We start from the raw sequence: 20,361 nt of genomic DNA, 5'->3' as shown, positions 1-20,361 counted from the left end.
TGCAGAGGAAAGTAGACGAGGGGTTTGGGTACAGAGCTTAGCAGATGATGAGTTAGAGGGGCAGAGTTGTACTGAGAGGGAGATAAGAATGCAGAGATTAGTAGAGAGATTGGGGGGGGGGGGTTACTGTAAATACACTTGTTACATCACTGGTCAGTGTAAATGTCTCAATACATTGGTGGTTGATGTCAATACTCCTGTTGTGTTGAGGTCAGTGTAAATGTTCCAGTTACATTGTGGATCAGTGTAGGGTGCCCCTTTACATTGGTTGTCAGTGTAGAAATATTATTCTGTTATATTTTATTAAAGATTTTAATACACCATTTGGCTCAGAATATTTTTTTTTTCATATTTTTCTCCTTTAAAACCTAGGTGTGCGCCTTATGGAGCGAAAAATACGGTACCTTTTTAATGCCTTGTGCACTGTGGTCATGTGACTTTGTTTCACTAGCTCCACGCCATAGTGTGAGCTCGCTGCGTGGAGATCGCTAGAGACCTCAGATGCAAACTGCAATGTCTTTCCTGTGTTCTCACACAGGGAGCCATGATCAATAGGGGATTTCTCTCCCCAGTTTACCGGTCTCATGTTTCACACAAAGCTTTAGGGATGGTTCATGGATTGCCTTTGCCAGCAGAGCTGCTGGTAAAAGCAACTTTTGAAACGTTGCTAAAGCCTGTGCTTTGTGTGAAACATGAGACCGGTAAACTTGGGAGAGGAATCCCCTATCAATCATGACTCCTAATAGTACTATCTGCAGTCCTAACTTCGGAGCCGTCCCTCAGCTGTCAAAATGACAGGTGGGGCAGCTTGAAAAAGAAAAGTCAAGGGACTGAAAAAGGGGAGATTCTGGAGTATGGGCAGGATGTGGACAACACAGCTGTTGCAGCATTGGCTGCCATTTTATTGACAGTGAAAGAGGAAAGAGGGAGGAGATTAGAAAAGGCAGTCTCAAGTATTTAATATATAAGATAGGGAAATAAAAGATGCACCAGTATAGATAAAGAACACCATTAAAAATTCAAATACAAATAGAAAAGTGTTGGGTTTAAATGGCACTAACTCCTCTTCTTGCTTTCACCAAAAAATGAATCAAATATTCAGTGGGAAGATTGAGACCACTTCATAAGTGATGAAGTTGGTGTGCAGACTTGAAATTCAAGTGCACAGATCTTACCACAAGGCAGGAGAGGCATAAGAAACTGTTACTGTATATGGATCATACCACTCAAAGATCCAACCGCTCCAAAACTCAGAGATTTTCCATCCATTATACTGGCATCACATTCTACGTCTCCCAAGAGATTCAAGTTCGATCCCATTCCTGCATTTGTAAACGGAGAGTCCTATATAGAGGGAAAAAAGCTAGTTAGTTCTGACAATAATACAATTTGTAAATGTTTTACCAAGTAAGCCCTTTAAAATACAAGACCTGAGAGGAGTGATACCAGGGTATGGAATATGCCAAGATTGGGAGAGCACAGCAGTCAATAGATGCATATCGTCTTTGAACTAATAGCTATATGGGTTCTTATACACAAGAAGAATATCATTCTATTGAAAGGAAAATGGCCAGCACTCGTCTTTTCCAGTAGTCTTTCAGGACAGCCACAATGAGAGAGCTTGGCTCCTCCCCTTCCTAGGAAACACTGTGCCAGCCCATAAATTTCCACTTCCACCTGCCAGACTTCCTTTTTTTTCCTAAGAGTACCTCCGCCCAGCTGGGGAGACACAAGAACACATTAATAACATACCATCACATATTACTACCGTGCCTGTGTTGAGGTCTTCCTCAAGACCCCCCCATAAATTTGGGTAGGTAACTAGTGCAGCCCTGAAAGACTACTGGAAAAGACGTTACTGGTAAGCATAACTTTAATTTTCCCTGCCCGTCTTTCAGGACAGCCACAATGAGAGGATAGACGAGTACTTGCCACTTAGGGTGGGACTACAGCTTGCAAAGCCAAAAGGCTTGCTCATTTGCTGACACTAGGTCCACCCTGTAATGCTTTACAAAAGGTGGCAAAACTGGACCACATTCCTGCTTTGCAAATTTGCTCTGGCGTCGCTCCAGCCCTTGCTGCTTGAGAAGCCGCCATAGCCCTAGTAGAGTGCGCTTTTTCACCAACAGGAACTTCTTTACCTGCCAACGTATAGGCCTGGCCAATGGTTACCCTGAGCCATTTGGCAATAGTGCATTGGGATGCTTCATACCCCTTTCTTGCCCCAGAAAATAAAATAAACAAATAATCTGACTTCCTTACTGCTTTTGTCAGTTCTAAGTACTGCAGGATACATCTCTTTACATCTAAGGTGTGAAATTTAGACTCCCTTTCTCCTGAGGGATTAACTGGGTAAAACTATCTCCTGGCTTCTATGAAACTTCAAAGCCACTTAAGATAAGAATGCCGGATCCGTGATTTAGGGGGTACAGCACTACCGGACTTTAACCTGTATTATCTGGCAGCGCAACTATCTCACTTTTTCTACCTAGACAAGGGAGATAAGGATCGATACTTGGCTCTCGTATGCTCTCCCTTCACCGGAATCCACAAGCACGTCTTCCAACTTCTCCTTAGAGATCCTGGTGACCACTGGACCATGGGAGGTCGAAAGGGTTTACTATACATGTGGGTATACTATGTACCCATAGACTTGAGGATTTATACTGCTGCCTGCAGTACACTGCGCCCGAAGGCGATATCCTTATACCTCCTTACATCCACCTGATAAAATCTTGAGAATGTATGCACTGAAGACCAAGTTTCGGTCTTACAGATCTGAGCCATGGAGGCCTGGTGACGCACTGCCCAAGAAGCACTAACCGACCTGGTAGAGTGCGCCCTAACTTGAAACGGGGGAATCTTACCCCTTACATCATAAGTTTGAATTATCACTTGCCAAATCCACTTAGGGACAGTGGATTTTGACGCTGCCTGTCCTTTCTTAGGACCCTCTGGCAGAATAAATAAGACATCAGTCTTACGAATCTGAGCCGTTGCCTTAAAATAGATTTTCACTGCTCTCACCACATCAAGACAATGTAGTGACTCTTCTTCCCTGGAACATGGTTTTGGAAAAAATGATGGCTGGACAATATCTTGGTTCAGGTGAAACCTGAAATCACTTTTGATTAAAAAAAAGTCTGGACGAGGGCGAAACACCACTCTGTCCCCATGACAAATCATCAAATATGGCACTTTACAAGAAAGAGCAGCCAATTCCGTAACCCTCCTTGCTGAGGATATAGCATGTATTGGTTCAAATGGCTGTTTTTTGTAACACAGACAAACTTAGTTCAAGTCCCAAGGGTTCAAGGGAGGTTTGACGGGCGGAATAAGCCACGTCACCCCTTGTATTTAACCCCGGACTAAGAATAAGAAGCTACCCCTAATTGTAGAAAGGCAAGAATTCTGCCTATGATATATCTCCGAGGGTGCCAACCCTTGGATTCACATCAGGAAACATAAGCCCTCCAGACTGTATAGTTCTGGAAGCTGACTTCCTTGCACTAATCAGGGTAGAGATAACTGACCCCAGAAAGCCCACGTTTCTTCAGAATGTGGTTTCAATAGCCAAGCCGTTAAAATTTAGAGACCGTAAGGTAGGATGGAATATCGGTCCCTGTGAGAGCAGATCTGGCCGTAGTGGGAGGGACCATGGACCCTACACTGCCATCTTTACGATTTCTGCATACCATGACCTTCTGGGCCATGCTGGTGCCACCAGAATTACCGGCTTTCTTTCCAACTTGATCCTGCAAAGAAGTTGAGGTAGCAACTGAATAGGGGGGGGATTGCATAGATCAGTGAGAACTGATCCCATGGGGTCACCAACACATCCGTTCGGCATGCGAATGGATCCCTTGTTCTGGCCACAAAGTTGACTAACTTCATGTGGAACCTGGACGCCAGAAGATCTACGTCTGGAGTCCTCCATCTTTGGCAAACAGCCCGAAATATGTCAGGGTGAAGAGACCATTCCCTCGGGAATAACTGCTGGCGACTCAAGTAGTCCACCTGCCAATTCTCTACTCCCGGAATGAAGACTGTCAATAGGCACGGAACATTCCTTTCTGTCCAAGTTAGAATATGGTTCACCTCTCTGTGCGCTGAGAGACCTTCGATGCCCCCTTGGTGATTGATATAGGCCACAGCTGTGGCACTGTCGGATTGAATCCTGACAGGACAATCCTGTAACCTGAAAGTCCAGGTCTTTAGAGCCAGACGTAGTGCCCGAATCTCTAGCTTATTGATGGACAAGGTTCTTTTCGGTTCTTGACCACTGTCTCTGTACAGTTGTCTTTTCTAGTACTGCTCCCCAGCCTGAAAGGCTGGCATCCGTCGTTACCACTTTCCAGATGACTAGTCTGAAGGATTTTCCTTTTAGCAGATTCTGGGTTAGTAACCACCAAGTGAGGCTATGGGACACTCTTGGGGACAGCTGCATTGGCAAGTCTAAAGCAGTTAGGGTACTGTTTTGCAACAGTCTTAAATGAAACTGGGCATAGGGAACTGCTTCGAATGAAGCCACCATGGTTCCTAGCAACCTCATGCAAAGGCGAATGGAGGGATCGCCATTTGACCTGACCATCCGCACCAACTCTCTTATGGAGTTGATCTTTGCCTGAGGCAAGAACACCTTTTCCTTGGCTGTCTCTATGATCAGACCCAAGTACTCCAGCTTTTTTAGAGGTGTTATGGAAGATTTCTCTAGGCTGAGAATCCAACCCAACTCTTCAGTTAGTTGGTTGTAGTGCGTACGCTTTGCTCCAAATGAGCCACCGACTGATTAATAATAGATAGTCTAGGTACGCTACGACTGTTATGCCCTGTGCCCTTAACCTGGCTAGAGGTGCGCCCAGCACTTTTGTGAACACCCGGGGTGCTGTGGCTAGCCTGAAGGGCAGGGCTACAAACTGAAAATGCTGCTGTTCTAATTCGAACTGCGGAAACTTTTGGTGAGCAGGAATCTATAGGGACATGCAGATATGCATCCCTGATGTCGATTGATGCCAGAAGTTCTCCTCCTAGAAGGATAGAAACTACTGACCTGATCGTCTCCGTGCGAAAGGAGCAGATCTTCAGGAACCGATTTAAATCTTTAGATCTAGAATGGGTCTGACATCTCCATTTGGTTTTTGGTACTATAAAAGACTTGAATAAAACCCCAGACCTTGCTCTTTTGTGGGGATCTGTATGATCACCCCTTGAGATATTAAATCGGTCTAGTGCCTGAAACAGAGATCGTCTTTTCTCTGGATCTTTGGGAACGCTTGACCTCAGGAAGCGAGACGGTAGAAAGTCCAGAAATTCCAGCTTGTACCCAGCGTTACCGTGGAGATGACCTATCTGTCCTGAATTTCTTCTTTTCAGACTTCTGAAAACTGCAGAAGTCTTCCCCCCACCTTGGTGAGGGGGGTTGCCTCTTCATAATGAGGCTTTAGGATTCTGGCTTGCAGGTTTCCGACCCCAGGACTTCTTTTGAGCCTGGGTCTGACTCTGTGACCTACCTCTAGGGTGTGACTGCGGAGGCCGTCGCCCCTGCCTAGAGGCGGAAGCCCCTGGCGTAGGGGAAAGAGCCTGTTTAAATGAAGGGCGTTATATTTTCTTTTGACTGATAAAAGAGTACTTTTCCCCACTAGAAATTGTTTGGATATATTTGTCCAAGTTTTCTCCAAATAGTCGCTCCCCATGAAAAGGGAGCCCAGTTAGGAGATCTTTACATGGTGCTTCAGCTGACCAAATTTTTTAACCACGGGATTCTACACATATGCACAAGCATAAGCGTAAGGCGGGACGCCTGGTGAATAGAATCTTTAATAGCATCTATGGCAAAGCACAATGCTTTTGGTAGTTCAGGCAAATCCCAAGCTTGTTGTGCAGGAATCTCTCTAAAGGGCCTGTTTAAATTGGTCCTTTAGGGATTGACAGACGCTTATTGCAGTGATTGCAGACTGAGTAAAGGCACCTGCCATGGAAAAAGTAGATCTTAACAGGGATTCCAACTCCTTATCTGTTGGATCCTTAAGCATCTGTGCATTGGTCTACTGGATAAGTTAGGCCTTTATTCACATTGGAAATCGCAGCGTCAACTGCTGGTATTTTCCATCTTTTGGAGAATTTCTCCTCCAGGGGATAGAGAATTGCAATTTTCTTAGGAGGGAGAAAATGCTTATCCGGGTGATCCCATTCAGCAAAAATAAGCTGTTCTGGTAATGCATGTGCAGGAAACTCATGCAAAGGTTTGAGAGGGTTTTAAAGGAACCCAAGGAAGTAACCGAACTTTCAGGAGACTCCGTTAAGGGTAGCATGAAAGTAGAAGAACCATCTCCGTAAGAGATTGTATCAGCAATTTCTCAGATTTGAGCGGCTGAAAAAGGCTCATCTACCGTTGTTTCCTCCGAATCATCATCAGTTTGTTTTTCCTCCTGATCGACTGAGCATAACGCCTCATCCTGTGCCCACTGTTCCCCTTGCAAAGGTTTTGAAGTGGGGGGGGGGGATCTAGCACGCTTCCTATCCATCTGAATGCGATTAAAGCCGCTAATCTTTCTTCCAGACCCTGCAGGGTGGAGGAAAGGACATCTTCAGTCACGTATACAGGGGCAGAGATGTGAGAAGCAGTTGTACCATCAATTTTTTTCAATGGCTCACCCTGGCTTGCCATAACTGGTAATTCAGGCGAGGATGACAGCATAGAAATGCGACTCGGGATCCTAGCGCCTGGGGGTGAAGCCTTTATTGTGGTGTCTTTTTTGGTAGGCACAGACCTAAGTACAAAAACAGAGGCACTATACAAATTGCACTTAATCGCTGAAAATAGTCATGACATTAAAGCCGCTATAAAATTCAGCCTAACGCTGGGAAAAAGGTGTAGTTCCTGTATCAGGAATGCCAGTTTGCAACCCTCACATGTCCCACAGCTTGTGTCCCTGTGTGCAAGCTGTGTTGTATTTGTTTTTAGCCTGTGGTGTGTCCTCGTGGACATTCACGGCATCTTGCTTAGGCCCCGCCCCCTCCGAGAAAAAATTCTGCCACTTTTTACTTTTAAAATGTTCCCGTGCTTATGGATCCACAGACCCAACACAAGGGGGGGGGGAGGAGCAGGGACCCATCCAGCAGCAGGCACAAACAGTGAAATCAGCCACAGTAAAAACAATTAGCGGTATTAGCGGGACCTTCGGGGGAGGGATGCAGTTGGGGTGCGTAGGTCCTGCTAATACCGCTAATTAAGGGGGTACAGCGCTTTTTTTTTTCCAAATAAAGAATGCCGGATCCGTTTTCAACACAACACGATCCGAGAAAACACAAAAAGGGGGTCTGACTGATAAAGCTTCTATTTCGCTGACCCTCCTAGCAGTTGCCACTGCAACCAAAAATATTGTCTTGAAAGGAAGATCCTTTAGTCAACAATTTTCTAAATGTTCAAATGGTGGCACCATTAGGGCCTGTAAGACCAAAGATAGGTCCCACTTAGGGAAGGGTGGGTCTTGCACTGGTCTCTGCCTTGCTAGTGCTCTGAAAAATCTGACCACCCAAGGGTTGGCGGCCAGAGGTCTTTCTAAATATGCACTAAGTGCTGATACCTGGCTCTTTAGGGTACTCATGGCTTACCCTTTATCTGCCCCGCACTGCAAAAACTCCAAAACTGCTATGGGGTTCTGCACCTCGAAGGAGTTTCCTGCGCACCATTCGATAAAGCATACCCAGACCTTTTTGTAGATCCGGCGCGTCTCCTTTCTGCTATTGAGGAGAGTGGATATCAGCCTTTCTGAAAAACCCTTGGTTTTTAATAACCCTTCCTCAGTAGCCAGGCTGCTAGGTTCCATCGATGTACCTGGGGACAAAGGACCGGGCCTTGTGAAAGGACTTCCTCTCGGAGTGGTAGTAACCATGGAGATTCTACTGCTAACTGTTTGAGAACCGAGAACCAGGACCTTCTGGGCCAATGTGGTGCCAAGAAGATCAGAGAGGTGTTCTCTGTTTGAAATTTTCTCAGTACTGCCGGTGGCAAGACCGGTGGCGGGAAGGCATAGCATTTTTTGAAATGCCAGCTCTGTGTTAGCGCATCCACCCCTAGTACGTCTTCTCACCTGTTTAAAGGAGAAGAAACAGGGTTTTTGCGTTGTCCCTTGATTCAAAGAGGTCCGCCTCTGGGGGACCCTATCTTTTGGATATGAGATTGAAAACTTCCTGGTTCAGGACCCAATCATCCTCTCTCAGTTGATTTCTGCTGAGAAAGTCCGTCACCACATTCTTTTCCCTTTTTAGAAAACCCGCCGATAGGGAGAGTGCGTTGGTCTCAGCCCAACTCAGGACTTCTGTTGCTAGGGTCAACAGGATTCCACTCCCCGGTGCCGCCTTACTTGTTTACATATGTGACCACCGAGGAGTTGTCCGAGTGCACTTGAATGTGGTGGCCTTGTAGTTCCTTCCTGAAGGACCTGAGTGCCAATCTGACGGCTTTCAGTTCCTTCCAACTGGATGACCTTTTGAGCTCCTCGTCCCTCCAGGTGCCCTGTGCCAGTAGGGTTCCTAAGTGTGCACCCCAGGCTTTGCTGCTTGCGTCCGTGGTTACCACCCTGGAGACCAGGATGAGCCACAGACGACCCTGTGACAGGTTCACCATTATCCTCCACCACCAGAGGGATCTTTTTACCTGAGGTGGAATGTATACTAAGGTGTCTAATGACTCCTGGCTGTGGTCCCATGTTTTTAGGACAAAGGATTGGAGGGGACGAAAATGTAGAGCTACCCACTGAACTGCTGGGATGGTTGACATTAGTAGACCCAGAGTTGACATTGCTGCCCTTATGCAGACCTGCTAGTTGCTTTGGAGAGAGGCCACTGCCTTGTCCAATTTCTGTAATTTTTCTGCTGGGAGAAAAACCCTCAACTAAGTAGAGTCTAGCAGGTATCCTAGGTAGGTAATGCACTGAGATGGAATCAAGCTGGACTTTTCCAGGTTCAGCAGCCACCCCAGACCTGTCAGGTTTTCTTTCGTCAGTTCAAAATTCCTAGTCAACTGTTCTGGCAATGCTGCGAAGAGGAGCAGGTCATCCAGATATGCTATTATTGAGACTCCTTTGAGTCACAGAAAAGCCTTGGCTTCTGCCATGACCTTCGTGAAGATTCGGGGTAACGAGGATAGGCCAAATGGAAGCGCTTGAAACTGTAGATGGATTGTTTCTCCTAGGTTTAATTTCTAGACAGAGAAACTTCTGGAAAGCTTCTGCGATAGGGACGTGGAGGTAGGCGTCCTTGAAATCTATCGACTCCATGTAGCAATTCTGGGGTAGCAGGGCTCTGACCGTAAAAATCGATTCCATACGGAACTTCTTGTAAGATACAGACTGGTTTAGGGGTTATAGGTTCAGTATCAGTTTGCATTTTCCTGAGGGTTTTTGCACAACAAATATGTGTGAGTAAAAACCCCCACCTTCCTCGCCCTTTGAAACTCTGCGTATTATGTTTTGTTCCTTCAATTCTTTTAACGCCCCCAGTAGGGCCTCTGCCTTCTCTGCACACCTGAGAAGGTTCCCCCTCAGGCTTGGGGGCCCCCCTTCGTTTCTGTGGACAAAACCCTTTCTTTGTCTTAACTGGGGGTTTGCGCTTAACCGGGAAGGATTTCTTTTTGTCCGCTGTGTGGTCTAGCACAGCTTCTAGACCGGGGCCAAAAAGGAAATCTCCCGTAAATGGGATCTTGCATAGTTTAACTTTAGAGGCACTGTCGCCCGGCCCTATTTTTAGCCAGAGGGCTCTTCTGGCTGAGTTGGCTAGAGCTGCAGTTCTGGCAGACACGCGGACAGACTCTGCGGAGCATCCGCTATATATGCCACTCCTCGCAAATAGTAGGAAAAAATTACAATATAATTTCATTGGTGGTTCCCACTTCAATATGAGCCTGAATTTGGGAAAGCCAATGCTCCAGGTTACGAGCCACCACTGTGACAGCCATTTCTGGTTTCAGATTTCCTATAGTTGATTCCAAGGTTTTCTTTAGAAGGGAATCCATTCTCTTATCCATAGTATCTGCTAGAGCTCCCATATCCTCAAAAGCCAGATCTGTACGTCTGGAGACCTGGGATAAGGCAGTGTCCATTTTGGGGTTTTTATTCCAGATGGACGATGGATCTTCTGAAAATGGGAACGTTCTTTTCAAAGATCTAGAGAAAAAGGGGTCCATTCAGGATCCTGCCACTCCTTCTTTACTGTTTCTACCAGGACATTATGGACTGGAAAAACTTTCTTTTTTTGTTCCCCCATGCCCCTGTACATCTGGTCATGGAGTGTCAGGGGGTTTCTTGTCCGCCTGAATTCCAAGGGTGGTATAAATTGCCCCCAAGAGATCCTCTACCTCTTCCAGGGAAAGCCTGTACCTTGGGGGTTTCCTGGACTCCCCATCCCGTTCCTCTCCCTCTGACTCCTCCTGGGAACCAGAGGTTGCACTATCCGGCTCTTCCCTAGACTCCTCTCTGAAGGCCCTGGTAGCTCCCGTGGCAGCCAGTTGGGAAGATGCAGAGCCCTGTGCTTGTGGAGGGGGTTGTAATTTGGGGTGCAGGTGAGGGATTAGTAGGAAGCTGAAACCATTCAAACAAGGATATAAAAGACTGAAAAGGTGGAGGAAAGTTCCTTCACTGAAGCCGCTAACCCCGATTCCTGCTCTGATGCCCTTTCTCTGACTAAAGCATCTATACAGTCTTTGCATAATACTTTTGTCCAAGTTTCCACTAGGGTATCCCTACAAGAAGCGCACTTTCTCCTAGAGGTATGTGACGATCTTGATTTTTCAGCAGCTTTCTGAAATACATGCAAGAAAAATATAAAGAACATCACCTTTCCCCCTTGCATACAGGTTACAAACCTGGGAGTGTTCCAGGCTAGCATTGATGTGCGCTGTCTGGGTGTCTGCTTTAGACATGGCCGCGCTGGTGGTTGCTGCTGTGGAGTCCAACGCTGCCTGTGCCGCATTCCTGACTCCTCTCCAGACTGCACCCGGCCCACTATCAGCACCGCAACCGGAAGTCGCAGGTCAAAGGGAAACATCCGCCCTCTGCCGGAAATTACGCCACCCGTCACTCGGCCCGCCCTAGTTCCAAATGCGGCCTGCACCCGTGTACAAGGAGAGCAGAGCTGTCGCCCTGCTGCAGCCCTGTGAATGCGATGGTGGGCCCCCGCCTCTTCCGCCCGCACTCAGTGAAGATGGGGTGGCGAACAGTGCGGTCGGGTATGTACCTCACCATGTCCCTAGGAGCGCCCTGGCCTCCCATACAGGGCTTTACAAGCCACAGTCTCCCTGACTGTCTGGCCAGGTTCCAAAACACTGTCTCCCCACCGGAGGAAACACAAATAACTGAAGTCTGGCAGGGGGAAGTGAAAACTTATGGGCTGTCACAGTGTTTCCTAGGAAGGGGAGGAGCCAAGGTCTCATTGTGGCTGTCCTGAAAGACGGGGAGGGAAAAAAGGCTTAGAGAAGACCAACAGTCAGTTGCTACCTTTAGCTAGGTACAGAGTCTGCCAAAGAACAGAGCCAAAGTTTAGTAGCACTTAAAGCCATTTTGAACTTATACAGTATGTTAGGCAGAATTTTAGCTAAAATAACACATGTGAAATAGTAATTAAAAGGTGACATGGTTGAATGTGTCAAACACCTATAACCGTGGAGAACATTAGATTAAAAGCAGGTGAATTGAGAATGTAGCCAATACTTTTCTTTTTCAAATCACTAAGGCTTTTAGGTTGTTTCACATTGATATAAAAGGGTACTTTAAAGTACTCTGCTCTAACTTGAAGCTAAGGTCCAATCCAACAGCAGAGCCTTAGTAGCCAACAGAATCATTGAAGTGTTGGATGGTGGATGAGGGGCTTAGGTCTACAAAAGGACCAGACTAAGCTCAAAATGAGCGCAGAAAACCAGGCCCAAGTGATGAGTGTGCCTAAAGGGGCTGAAGAGGGGCCGAGAAGATCCGGGCTTCATCTGTGCACATCAGTGTTCACACGTGCCATATCCATGCCACATCAGTGCTCATCCTGACAGTACTCCCTGCATGTTGAGTGTCTGTATGTGGCCAGGCTGTGTAAAAGTCTCTCACATGTGGTATCGCCATACTCAAGAGTAGCAGAATGTATTTTGGGGTGTAATTTTTGCTATGTACATGCCATGTGTTAAAAATATTTTGTACATTTACCAGTTTGTGTAAAAAAAAAAAAAAAAAAATTAAAAAATATATTATATTTATTGTGTTTTTATTTTCTTTACACATTTTCCAAAAACTTGTGGAAAAAAAGAGTGACATGTTCAAAAGACTAATTATGCCTCCCAGATTATGTGTTGGGGTGTTTTTTTCCCGAAATGGGGTCATTTTGTGGGCGTTTTCATTGTCCTGGTGCTTCAAGGCCTTCAAAAGTGTAATCGGTAATCAAGAAATGATGTGTGTAATTTTTGCTCCTAGAACGCCTAAAAGTGCTCCCTACATGTTGGGCCCTGTATGTGGCCAGGCTGTGAAAAAGTCTCATACACGTGGTATCGCAATACTCAGGAGGAGTAGCAGAATGTGTTCTGGGAGAGAAATAACCCGTTAATATGACAATTTTGTGAAATAAAAAAAATCTTCATTTTGCAAAGAATTGCCGGAAAAAATTACAACTTAAAAAAAAATCCCCATGCCTCTTACTAAATATCCAAAACTCCCGATGCCTCTTACTAAATATCTTGGAATGTCTACTTTCCAAAAAGGGGTAATTTGGGGGGTATTTGTACTTACTGGCTTGATAAGCTGGCCATACAATTTTCTTCTAGCTTACCTTCAACTTTGTAGTGCAAGGGGTCTGCCTGCTTGCATACAAATTGAAAGTGTTTAGGCTTGACCTTCTATTATATGGTTTTGATAAATCTGAAGGAAAGTTGTACAAGAAAATTGTATAATGTACGGGACACCTTAGTGTGTCAAGAATTGAGATAGGCCATCAGTACATCAGGTGTGATCAATTTTAGTTTATAGACTTATAGACTCTAACTTTCACAAAGACCAAATAATATACACTGATTTTGATAATTTTTACCAAGAATATGTAGCAGTATAAATTTTGAGCAAAAGTTATGAAGAAAAAATTACTAATTTGCTCAATTTTAAAACAGAAACGAAGAAGAATGCATTTTTTTTTTTTTTTTTTTTACAAAATTTTCGGTCTTTTTTCATTTATAGCGCAAAAAAATAAAAAACCTGATGGCGAATACATTTTACCAAAAGAAAGCTCTATTTGTGTGAATATATTTAAAGAAGAAATAGCTAAGGGGGTACCACATCCATATATAGACTGTTTAAAAGATTAGGACATTTTGAGCAGACTTTACCGATGCCAGGGAACACTACATACTTTTACTAAATTATGTAAACAGAATCCCCTTGTACAGTCAAGGAAATAAGGTCCTGAGGAAGCATAAAGCGAAACATCGACCTCTTTGACTCAGCAGTAATAGGGATCCTATATGATATATACATTATGTGGTTTCATCAATGAGAGCTTCAATTTTCTTGCTTTTATCTTGTGCTAATATTTTTTAGAATCTATTTTTTGTAATATATTTGTAATAAAAAGAATTTCATAAAATTATGAAGTGTTTTTTATATGGGTACAGTGTTGCATGACCGAGTATTTGTCATTCAAAATGTGAGAGCACTGAAAGCTGAAATTGGCCTGGTTAGGAAGGGGGTATACGTGCTCAGTGGGCAAGTGGTTAATATCAAGTTTACATTGAGCTTTCTTCCTAAATCCCATTGGAGTATCCGGTGGATCACAGGAGTGCAAAACACCAGCAGTCACCAGCTCTCTGCTCACAAAGCTCTGGGAACCAAGAGATCGGCGGTGTTTAATCGCTTGATTCTCAGCCTTAGAGCCGGCAGGGGGACGGATGTAGCATCGAACTGATGCTGCATCCACCTAGGTAAGTATGATTTGTGAAAATTTTTTTTTAAAAAAGCCCAACTTCTCTTTTAACCCTTTCACGCCTAAGCCTATTTCTGACATTTGGTGTTTACAAGTTAAAATATGTATTTTTTTGCTAGAAAATTACTTAGAACCCCCAAACATTATATATATATATTTTTTAGCAGAGAATCTAGAGAATAAAATGGCGATTGTTGCAATATTTTATGTCACACGGTATTTGTGCAGTGGTGTTTTAAATGCAACTTTTTGGGAAAAGGGACACATTTCATGAATTTAAAAAAAAACGAAACAGTAGAGCTAGCCTAATTTTTTTGTATAATGTGAAAGATGATGTTAGGCTGAGTAAATAGAAACCAAACATGTCACGCTTTATAATTGCACGCACTCGTGGAATTGGTGACAAACTACGGTACCTAAAAATAGGCAACACTTTTTTACGGTTACCAGGTTAGAGTTACAGAGGAGGTCTAGTGCTAGAATTATTACTTTCGCTCTGACAATCGCGGGGATACCTCACATGTGTGATTTGAACACCGTTTACATATGCAGGCGCGACTTCCGTATGCGTTTTCTTTGCTGCGCGAGCTCGCGGAGACGGGGGCACTTTAAAAAAAAATTTTTCCTTATTTATTTTTATATTAAATTGTGTTTAAAAAAAAAAAAAAAATGTGATCACTTTTATTGCTGTCACAAGGGATGTAAACATCCCTTGTGACAGTAATAGGTGGTGACAGGTACTCTTTATGGAGGGATCGGGGGACTAAAAGATCTCCAATCCCTCCTTTGCACTTCAAAGTATTCAGATCACCAAAAACAGTGATTCTGAATACTGTATATTTTTTTTAATCCGGCGCCATTGGCAGCCGAGTAAACAGAAAGTGACGTTGTGAGGTCGCTTCTGTGTTTACATTCAGGAGACTGGCACGAAGCCGTTTCCGGCTTCGTGCCAGTCCGTCTCTAGCCGCCGGAAGTGCCGGATCGTGGATTGGGTCTCCCAGTGGGACGGACGGCCCGGTCAGAGCGGCGGGAGGCGGGGATGTCCCCTTCCGCTCCTCCGGGGTACAATCGAGCGGCTTTTAGCCGCATCGGTTGTTATCCCTGGAAAGCCGATCTCCCACTCTAAAAAATGGTACCGCGATGATGCCTGCAGCTGTGGGCATCATCCCAGTATAACCCCCGAAAGCCGAGGCCGCATATCTACTTATGCTTGGCGGGAAGGGGTTAATAAGGAACTGTAGAGGGCAGCTGAGTGCATGGAGTGCATGGATACCTCTCTCCTAAACCTTTTTTTTTTAAAGCCTTGCATCCTGAATGGTTTGCTCTTTTGCTATATTAAAGTGCTTGTACATCTCAGACATGAAATATGAACAAAGCATATCCCTCTATAGTATGTACTTGTCTTAATTAAAGAGCACTAAATGTCATTTCTGTCTGTTGCTTCTTTCTGCATGAATCATTTCCGACAAGTTTTCCTGACACCCACAGAAAAAAGGTGGCAGGGGAGGGATCTCGAGCTAATTGACAACTTCAGCTCTGTTCCTGTGTGCTGTGTGAAAGGGAGTGTGTCAGCTCTCAGAACTCTCCTCACTGAGCTCTGCAGAGTGCAACTTCGGCTCCCTGCCTCAATTTTCTAACATCTCAGACAAACTTTACAAAATTTCTGGACTTTCAATGGCTGTAAAGAAGAAGAGAACGCTGCAGATAAACAGGTACAACTTATGCAGCAGGATTTGTTTCATCTCCAGAGGTCAGTCACTTTACGCGGTATATGTAAGGGTTTACAAGCACTTTAAAGCAGAGTTTCGCATGGGAAAAAAAAAAAAATGAAAAAAGTGAGCAGCTACAAATACTGTAGCTACTGACTTTTAATATAAGGACACTCACCTGTCCAGGGAGCCTCGAATGTCGGCACCCGAAGCCGACCCATCCCTCGGCTCCGGGTGCAGGCAACCCTACTAAGGGAAACAGGAAATGAAGCCTTGCGGCTCCACAGCCTGGTTTCCTACTGTGCATGAGAGTCGCGCTGCACATTCTGAATGGTCCCTGCGCCTCTCCCAGAAGGCAGCGGGGAAGGAGGAGCCGGACATTGGGTAGTGGGAGCAGATACCTGGATTTGAAGGGTATCCGCTCTCCCCTCCCCCTTGAAAGGTGCAAAATGTGGCACCGGAGGGGGGGGGATCCATTCAGCGGAAGTTCCATTTCTGGATGGAACTCCGCTTTAAACACTTTTATACACAGTTTTGCAGCAACGGTTGTTTTATGTTCACACATACCTCCAACTCCACGAGAGCTGCTGTGACAGCATCTGTCGCAAGATCACCAGCTTGTAACTTTTCAATTGCCTGCACATAAATAGTTAATAAGAATTATTTTTTGTATATAAAAAAAAAAAAAATGTAAAATTCAAAAAACACACGTGTTAAAAGATAACTTCACAGATGGCACTCAAACAATTAATTGTTGCTGCAAGATTAGGGACAAATTCCAACTAAAATAGAGCCTTGAAATTTGAGTGGGACACTGGATTAAATCCTGCATCACCTTCACCTACCAACTGCAGGATTTCTCTTAAAAGTATCTCTCCCCTCCCCTTCCCACAAGGCCACCAACCTGATCAGAGAGCATAACATCTCTGGCTCTCAAATCCTTTTGTAGTCATACAGGGTTCTGTGGTCCCGGGGATGGGATATTACCTCCCCTTTTTTCCTATGGTGTCCATTACCCACTTCCATGTCTCACTTCTTTCTGTTTCCATTTCCCTTCACAGACATACACTCACCGGCCACTTTATTAGGCCACTTGCTAGTACCAGGTTGGACCCCCTTTTGCCTTCAGAACTACCTTATTCTTCATGGCATGGATTCAACAAGGTGTTGGAAACATTCCTCAGAGATTTTGGTCCATATTGACATGATAGCATCACACAGTTGCTGCAGATTTGTTGGCTGCACATCCATGATGCAAATCTCCCGTTCCACCGCATACTAAAAGGTGCTCTATTGGATTGAGATCTGGTGAGTGTGGAGGCCATTGTAGTACAGTGACCTCATTGTCATGTTCAAGAAACCAGTGGTGAGATGATTTGATCTTTGTGACATGGTGCATTATCCTGCTGGAAGGAGCCATCAGAAGATGGGTACACTGTAGTCATAAAGGGATGGACATGGTCATCAACAATACTCAGGTAAGCCGTGGTGTTTAAATGATGCTCAATTGGTACTAAGGGGACCAAAGTGTGCCAAGAAAATATGCCCCACACCATTACACCACCACAACCAGCCTGAACCGTTGATACAAGGCAGGATGGATCCATGCTTTCATGTTGTTTACGCCAAATTCTGACCCTACCATCTGAATGTCACAGCTGAAGTCGAGACTCATCAGACCAGGCAACATTTTTCCAATCTTCTATTGTCCAAATCTGGTGAGCCTGTGCGAATTGTAGCCTCAGTTTCCTGTTCTTAGATGACAGGATTTGCACCCGTTGTGGTCTTCTGCTGCTGTAGCCCATCTGCTTCAAGATTTGATGTATTATGCTTTCAGAGATCGTATTCTGCATACCTTGGTTGTAACAAGTGATTTGGGTTACTGTTGCCTTTCTATCATTTCAAACCAGTCTACCCGTTCTCCTCTGACATCAACAAGGCATTTCCCTCCACACAACAGCCACCCAGTGGATATTCTCTCTTTTTCCCACCATCTCTGTAAACCGTAGAGATAGTCGTTTGTGAAAATCCTGGTAGATCAGCAGTTTTTGAAATACTCAGACCAGCCTGTCTGGCACCAACAACCATGCCACCTTCAAAGTAACTTAAATCCCCTTTATTCCCCATTCTGATGCTCGGTTTGAACTTCAGTGAGTCGTCTTCACCACGTCTAGATGCCTAAAATGCACTGAGTTGCTGCCAAGTGATTGGCCGATTAGAAATTTGTGTGACCAAGCAATTGAATAGGTTACCTAATAAAGAGGCCAGTGAGTGTATTCTGCCTATATATTTTCTTAAGGTAGCCAAATATAAAATTATATAATTTACAGCAGTCAAAACCAGGTACTTGCTGTGCCAGTGGAGGAGGGGGGGGGGGGGTAGTATGTAAACAAGGTGAAGTTCCGATTTATTAATGATGTGGCTACAGTAAAGACATGGCACGTAAAACAGCCCCCTTGCACATTTGTAATGACACCCCCCCCCGTGCCATATCTGTCTCCTTGTTTGCCAAACACATTGCCTCCAGAAACAAGGCAAACATCCCGATTCTGCACCAATCCAGCAGACTCAGTAATTTACCCCGAAATGGCATTTTCTACCATGTGTCTTAGGTATTCAGTACCAGTCTAGAGATGATTTTTTTTTGCTGAGCCAAGTTAGGCAGCACAGACTAATGAAAACACAATTTATGTAATGAAGAGACAAAGAATGTGGCTCTCTTAATCTGGCCACCGCAATGGATGCCTAATTCCTTTCTGAGAAGGAACCACATACTTTTCTAGTGTGTCATATGTTGGCAAGTGTGCGAAATTTGAATTACAAAGACTAAGTGAATTACACACACGTACGGAAAAAAAAAAAAAATAATATGCATTCTTTTTTACTCACGACAACCTTATTTCCTTTGCTGCCATGTACGAAAGCCAAAAAAAAGGCGAAAACAGCAGAAACCAAAATATAGTCTATTGCTACAAATAAAAAACATTTGGACCACCAAGGTTGGTTGATCTGAACTCTTTAACCTTTCTCGGAACCTGTTAACAACCTACAGTCGTGTAAAAGGACATAAAGTTTCTAATACTGAGAACAAACAGCCAGCGCTGTAGCAACCAATGCAATCCTGCCTTTCATGTTAATGGGCTGGCTAGAAAATGGTACAGTGGAAATGTCTTAAACATTTGCTAAGAAAAAAAAAGCAAATTTGGTTAAAACAGCACAGGCATTTCTTATGTCAGTTTACAGACCAGATAGGTTAAAAAAGAAACCAAATACACTTTTCAATACTTCTATTTGAATAAAACAAAGAAAAGAAAGAAACAACTTGGGTTTCATTACAGCTTTAGTACATTTTCCTTATGTACCGTAATGTAAATCTGTCTATTTTAATCTATTTTAAATAGAAAAAGTAAAGACTAAAGCCTTTTTCTTTTTTTGCGTTTATTTTTAAGAGCAATGCAATACTCTTGACCAATTTAGCACCAGACAATAAATAGCTGTTCCCAAAAATATCCAGAAACACATTTAAGTCAGTTTCCTCTGCACTGCTTCCCCTGTCAGTTTACCTACTTAGGGCAAGGTAGAGCCTCATTTAATCCTGCATGTAGCTTTCCTAAAATAGCAGAAGTCACCTGGGAAGAAAAAATAACAGTAAGGCCCCTTTCCACACAAGGATCACTCTGTCATACCTGATGTTTTATTGAGCCGGGGAGGGACAGGTGCAGCGTCCAGCCTATGCAGGCTGTAGTTGGATGGGGCTGAATTCTGTATCAAGTGGTACTCGCATGTATGGCTCTGTGCATTCAGGGATGAAAGTCCAGAATGCAGGTCTTCTGCTGATACCTCTCAGTACAGCGTTTAACCCCGCCCAGTCACAGCCTGCCATAGACTTTAATAGTAATAATGGGGATGGATGCTGCACCTGGACCTGTCCCTCCTGGGCACACTAAAATGCCAGGAAGGACAGACTGATCCTCAAAATCCCTGTGTGCAAAAGGGGTTTATGCCTCCCAGATCGCTTTTACCTGTGATAAGATGTTCCTACTTTAAAGCAGATTACATGGATTTAGCTGCATTTTAAAGTGTCTGATTGGATCCTGGACGCACAGAATTCTAAATGCAGCTAAACTGACAGCACCTAAATGCAGGTGAATGTGATTTTTCTATGGTACCATTCACAATGTTTAGAAATGTCCTCTAAACACATATAAATTTATGTTTGTCAGTGTCAGTGTGAATGAGGCCTAGGTGACGGAAGGGGAGTTTCTTGCATATATTAGGGAGAAAAAAAAAATCATACCTTTTTACATGCTCGTTTACAGACATGCTTGTATTCCTTCGCTTTTGATTCTGAATGATAGCCAGCACCTAAACAAATATACATGTTAAAGTCCCAGTATCATAAAATGTATATTCCTTACCGTTATAAATATTTAAAAAAAAAACAGAAAATTACAGTCAGCTGTATTTTATATTGCTTTTTTCAGAGGTTATGTTTTAGGTGAGCGTTTTATTGCATGGTTACAGTCCAGCGGACCAATGTGTGTATGCTTGTGCCATACCTGTGGGATCCCTGTGAAAGTTGCAAATCACTGCATTAGGAGCCACTACTAAAGTGACTGTCACAATCTTCCAGGTCCCATAAGGTGAAGAGGCAGGGCAATAACATCAAAATGCCCACTAAGTCCAGTCAGAGAACGCCTTGCAT

The 20,361-nt window shown here is 44.2% G+C and overlaps 1 protein-coding gene across 3 annotated transcripts in view; it reads right to left on the bottom strand.

The window, feature by feature from the left end:
• Window positions 1-20,361, bottom strand: part of TASP1 (taspase 1) — a 354,361-nt gene that overhangs the window by 310,149 nt on the left and 23,851 nt on the right. For all 3 annotated transcript variants that reach the window (XM_073628255.1, XM_073628257.1, XM_073628256.1), the window contains 3 exons: window positions 19,954-20,021; window positions 16,224-16,292; window positions 1,224-1,344 (listed from right to left, as the gene is read on the bottom strand). In XM_073628255.1, the coding sequence (XP_073484356.1) occupies window positions 1,224-1,344; window positions 16,224-16,292; window positions 19,954-20,021 (258 nt within the window). The remainder of the gene's footprint in view (window positions 1-1,223; window positions 1,345-16,223; window positions 16,293-19,953; window positions 20,022-20,361) is intronic.

This window comes from Aquarana catesbeiana, linkage group LG04, assembly GCF_042186555.1.
Source record: "Aquarana catesbeiana isolate 2022-GZ linkage group LG04, ASM4218655v1, whole genome shotgun sequence".
Classification (NCBI taxonomy): domain Eukaryota; kingdom Metazoa; phylum Chordata; class Amphibia; order Anura; family Ranidae; genus Aquarana; species Aquarana catesbeiana.
Note: the sequence above shows the minus strand (reverse complement) of the source record. Positions and strands in the feature narration are given on the sequence as shown.